The 6000-nt window shown below is 36.5% G+C and overlaps 1 protein-coding gene across 1 annotated transcript; it reads left to right on the forward strand.

Annotated features, from left to right (window-relative positions):
• Positions 1-1068: 1068 nt before the first annotated feature.
• LOC123841712 (small nuclear ribonucleoprotein G-like) lies at positions 1069-1490 on the forward strand. The gene has a single exon (XM_045871245.3). The coding sequence runs from the start codon at positions 1111-1113 to the stop codon at positions 1297-1299; it is 189 nt and encodes a 62-aa protein (XP_045727201.1). The 5' UTR covers positions 1069-1110; the 3' UTR covers positions 1300-1490.
• Positions 1491-6000: the final 4510 nt, after the last annotated feature.

Below are 6000 nucleotides of genomic sequence, written 5' to 3' on the forward strand. Positions count from 1 at the left end.
ATATCTAAAATCAGTAAATTAAAAGCTAGTAGTAGAAGCAGCTTATTTAGACATGTGTAGGAAATTAAAGATTGATATAAAGCAGGACATACAGTTCCCCTCTAAGGGGCAGGATCTAGGGCAGAGAGAAGTGGGGCAGAAAACTGGTATAATTTGTCATAACCTGTTAAACTGCTTGATTTCTAAGCCTTGTACGTATACTGGATTAATTAAAATTCGAATTATTTTTCTAAAGCTCAGTGAGGCACAAAATAAATTCAGTAAATTTACAAGATGGCACTCTTTTTTTTAAATGTCAGTCTTTATTAAAAGGTGCTCCAGTTTTCTCAAAAGATCAATATTATCATTTTTGTGACATCAATCTCCTATGTGTACTATTGTTAAAGGTTGATGTATATTAATGACTGCCCAGTGGCACTAAAAAAATATTTCCCTTGGGATAGAGAGAACCGCGGAAGATTATCACTGTACATTTATCTTTCTTTAATGTCTTAGCAAATTTCTAAAAATTCTTTGCACTATAAACCTCTACTTGGTCTCCCTTTGATGTGAATATTTGAGGAAATGTAGTAAACTGGAAAGAGTGTGGAATTTCAAGCCACATAGATCTAACTTTAAATTCTAGATTTCTAACTTTCTAGCTTAAGCATATTTATTAATTTATCTAACCTATGGTTTCTCATTTACAAAATGGAATTAGTAATTCCATTTTTACATAAAAGAAACCTGTAAAGTATCTTTTAGTGTGTATAGCATATAATAGGTATGCAGTAAATGATAGATGTTCTATTACATGGATTTCCATGGTATTTTTTTTTAAGTTGGCTCCACACCCAGCATGGAGCCCAGCGCAGGGCTTGCCCTCACAATCCTGAGATCAAGACCTGAGCTGAGATCAAGAGAGTCAGAAGCTTGACCAACTGAGCCACCCAGGCTCCCCTCCATGGTATTTTAATTAGAATTTGGTAATGCAAGTGATCATAAATTACAGGCCTACAAAACAAGGTCACATTTCCTTTTAAAGTTGAAATTATCGGGGCCTACCGGGGGAGTGTGAGGGATGCCACGAATTCCATTTGGAGGCATCTTTGAGCTCACCGAGTAGACACCATGAGCAAAGCTCACCCTCCCGAGTTGAAAAAATTTATGGACAAGAAATTGTCATTGAAATTAAATGGTGGCAGACATGTCCAAGGAATATTGCGGGGGTTCGATCCGTTTATGAATCTTGTGATAGATGAATGTGTGGAGATGGCAACTGGTGGGCAACAGAACAATACTGGAATGGTGGTAATATGAGGAAATAGTATCATCATGTTAGAAGCCTTAGAGTGAGTATAAACAATGCCTGTGTTCATCAGAAGAAATCAACTGCTTCCACATGTCCCCTCCATAGTACCTGTTTTACTACAATATAAAAATCAGGTCGTGTGCATTTTCATATTGAACTTTTTTGTTAAATAAACTTTTATAATAGTCAAAAAAAAAAAGTTGAAATTATCATGGCATAATGCTCTACAAGTCTAATTACCAAAAAATGGCACCCCCAAAATGTCCCCAGTTATTTTGGAACATTCCAAAGAGTTTTCACAATTGCCCAGAATGCAGTCATCCCACACATCTGTTCAATTTCCTTATGCCTCCATGATTCCTGCCTGTGAGCCACCTTGGGAAATCTCTGAGACCAGCTCCACTACCACCTCTCATGACCCCTGAGATCTGAGTGAAGGCTGTTGTTTGAAGAGGCAACTAGGCCAGAACACTGCAGGATAAAAGGGAAAAGCCTCTTTCCTAATTTTACATTATGCTGTAAGACAAGATTTGTTAAAGTTTTTGAGGAGACAATTTAAGTTTAGGAATTGGGATTTAATTTTTTTCCAAATGAGGCAGATTTTGGTCTGGGTATGGAAATTACTGCAAATAGTTTTTCGGCCTTGGGAAAAAGAGGATACAAAGTCATCCTAATGTTCAAGATTCAGATGGTAGGCATGTTTTGAATAAAAAAATTTCATGAATCAAAAATACCTTGGTACCAGTCAATAAGACCCAGCCTGGAGAACACAGCTGATCCTCAGCATTTGTGAATTCCATATTTGTGAATTTGCCTACTCACTAAAACCTACTTATAACCCCAAAATCAACACCCGTGGTGCTTTCACAGAAATTCACAGACATGGACATGCACAGAGTGGTGAAAAATTTGTCACCCATGTACATTCCCAGCTGCAGTCAAACAAGGCAACACTCTGCCTTCTTGTTTTATTTTTCGTAGTATAAATAAGTCCTCTAAACGAGGGTCCTTCTCAGTACATTTCGTGCCCTTTTCCACATTTTTGTGCTTCTTGGTGGTCATCTGACTGTTGAAAATGTCCCAAGCATAGAGCCTAAGTATTACTGTCTAGTGTTCCTGAGCACAAGAAGGCTTTGCAATGTCTTATGGAGAAAATACATGTGTTAGATAAGCTACCTTCTGGCAGGAGTTATAGTGCTGTTGGGTGTTAGTTCAATGTTAATGAATCAACAATTTATACTAAATAAGAGTTAAAAAAAAACAAAACAGAAACACAAATAAAACAAGGTTATATACTGGCTGGTTGATGACAATGTTGTGACCAGAGGCTCACAGGCACCCAATCCAGGGCAATGATTCAGTATCCGCTAATTCAATGTTCCTAAGAATACCTACATCCCTGCTATGAATAATGAGCATCTACTGTATTCTGATCTGTTAAAGTAGTTGAAGCCCCTCTTTTCTGTCTGGGTACTAGAAAGAAATAAGCCAATGAGACATAAACTTAAACAGGCTTGGGAGGCAGGAACCAATGAGATCTGATTCTGCCCTGAGAGAAGTTCTTGGGAATGAGAAGGGGGAAAAGCTCCAAAGGTCCGGGTTCCACTCAACAACTGGGTTGCTGTAGTTGGTATTACCCATCCATCAGAATGGATCCTTCTCCAACTCTCCCTGGACTGGGGAGATGGGAATCCAGGCCACTCAACCGTGGCCCAGGGGAAGCCATCCACATCGGAGCTACCCCAACTAAGCTATGCCCAGGGGTAAAATAACCTGTTATTGGAGATCAGCTCTGGAGCCAGCAGTGGGGCCTGGAAAACTACTCAGTCTTAGATTCTCCTATTTGGGGCATGCACCTACTAAATAGTTTTCTTTTGTTTGTTTGTTTAAGTGCCCAGTGTTAAAAGAGTATTGATTTACTTGAACCAGGCAACTAGTCTAGAGTGGAGTAAGGGATGGTAAATCAGTAAGTCAGCCTTCAAAAGCTGTTCCGCAACACTTCAAAGTAACTGTTTGCTCTTCACAAAGTCTCATTTGAGAGTTCTCTCAGCTTCTGACCATCACTTCTTGCCTGGCATCTCCCAGATCTCTTTTAGAGCACTAGTTCTGTCCATCTTTAAACATGGTCATTCAAACCCAGTCCGTGGGCCTGACCAAAGACATACCATTGGCTTCATTCTCAGCTCCTTCTCTTTCAAATGCATCACATGAATACATACACAAGACCATATCAATTGGTGCAAATAAATACTGAGAGAGGCATTTTTGGCATTGTTTTTGGAGTTCAGCTCAATGAGCCCAAAATGTATGCAGCATGGAGAAATGACACAAGAAGAGACAAAGAAGTGCCCTCCCAACTAATTAATGATAATAGCAAACATTAAGAGTGTTTACTATGTGCCAAGCACAATGCATTTTACCCGTATTAACTCTTCTCACAACTACATGAGGTTTTCATAATCCTTACTTAAGACATACAAAAATTGAAGGATAGAAAAGTAAAGTGATTTGCCCAAGGCTGCACATTTTAGTAAGTGACAAAAGAGGGATTTGAATTCAGGCAGTCTGACTCTAGAGTCTGTTCTTAACCACAATTTAATACTGCCTCTCAAGCTATTTATAAAGTCATTAAAGTGAAAGACCATGCTTGATTTCTCTCTTAGCATTTCCCAGCACAATGTGATTATATCATTGGCTCACAAATAGAAGTGTCTAAATGAGAACTTCCCAGTGGTTTAGATCATTTCTGTAACACAAAACTACGCTGTAAGTTTTCAAGGATTAGTGATGTCCAGCGTGACATCATTACCAAGGACAAGACTATCGTTACAGTTAGTTGGCGACGCTACTTCTCCCTTTCTAGAAAAACACAAGCTCATCTGAGAACCAACTGGCTTTTGCCCAGCTTCTCACAAGGATAATCCAGTTCTGACTCAAGGGCATGGAAATTGGGGTTGAAAAAAATATGGTTATGGTTTCATGGGCTTAGGAACATGATAACTTTTCTTGATTTGCTGACTACTGGAATATGAGATGAGAAAAAGGTAAGATGAATCTAAGGTTACATGCTCAGAGGAGATGCTATAGTGTTTATTACTAAGGGTGACAGAAAACTGAGGAAGATAGGAAAGCATGTAAACAATGACAAGTAAGTCTTCTTTTGCTATACTGAGACTGCCAACAAAGACATCTGTTAGCCTAGTAACTCTGTCTCCTTTCAGTCAAAAATTTATCGACTGCTTCTCAGGAAGATGCTCAGTGGCAAACATTCTACAAAGACAACATTATATAAATGCCATAAAATGTGTTGGAGAGATTTCTAGCCACTGCTAACCTAAACTGAATAAATCTGAACAGTTCATTAACATCCAGAGAAACATTCAGATCTGACACTCCAATCATTTTAAATCTTTCAAAAGTGAGAAGATTCAATAAAAGTAACCCAAAATAAAGCATGTTTCCTACTATTTTGATAAATCAGTAGTGCTGTGTTTTTCACAAACTTGAATCTAGCCAGGATTTTAATTTACCAATTTGAACAAGTGGGAGCAACACATTATTTTATTTGTTTGAGGATAACCATTGATTTCTCACATATAAGCTCCCTACTTCATTTAATTATTTGGAGGAAATCTGGAACACCATTTTAAACTAAACTACCTCCTTTCATATGCTAATCTCCAGAATTTAATATCTATTAGTTAGGAAACAATAATTTAGATTGTATCTATATATGTAAATTTCAATGAGTAATGTTATCTATGTTAAAATTGGTCATGCTGTAAAAAGTTAGTGTTGCCATTCATATACTAATATAGAATTACTTTACAATAAGGTATTGATTTTCAAACTGCTCTTCTGATGCCCAGGGTTCTGAAGTGTATATGGAGCCTTGTTGGGTGAAAAAAAGGAAGAGAATTTAATGGACAAAGAAATTGGGTTCAGGGATCACCAGCACATTCAAATCAATTTTTAAATCTATCAAAAATTACAGTTTTACATATGATGTTTTTTTGGGAAAAAAAAAATTCTGGTCAAAAATGTATATAAACTACCTCTAGTGGAATTCTGTTATGCAAAAGAAAAATATTACAATCCATTTCTAGTCTTCCCCCTATAAAAATGATTATTATGTTTTAGTGGTTTCTAAAATAATATGCTTCAACTATGCTCAGCTAACAGTTTATGTAATTTAATAAGTAAAATCTCAAATGTTATCAAATTTCACAAAATATTTAAGTCACAGTTTAAGATAAAACACTCAATCTGAAAAAAAAGTGAAGTATCTAGATGCCTTTTCCTAAAACAATATATTACCTTCCATAATAATTACCAAACAAGGTAAGGTTTTCTTTTCTTTTTCATACCTATCAGTAATGTTTCTTAGTTATTTGTACTTAACTATTTTCTTACCAAAGTATTCCACTATCTCCACTAGTTTATCTTTCTATTCTTCCACATGAATAGAAATGAAGCATTTGTATGATACAATAATTTAGCTCATATGCCTGAAGTTCAAAGATAATTTAATTTCACATTTATTCATTTATGGTATTTCTAAATTGAAGTGCTGTGTTATTGCACAGGATTTTTTTCACCTTATAATAAAAACATACTTCAGTTATTTCATCAGGATTCTACAAAACCTATATAAAATTACACAGAAAGGAATACTCCAAACCTCCTAATACAACTGCTTCATAAATGTC

This window comes from Mirounga angustirostris, unplaced genomic scaffold (genome assembly GCF_029215605.1).
Source record: "Mirounga angustirostris isolate CCGP_5_RB_7025 unplaced genomic scaffold, mMirAng1.0.hap1 SCAF_4, whole genome shotgun sequence".
Classification (NCBI taxonomy): domain Eukaryota; kingdom Metazoa; phylum Chordata; class Mammalia; order Carnivora; family Phocidae; genus Mirounga; species Mirounga angustirostris.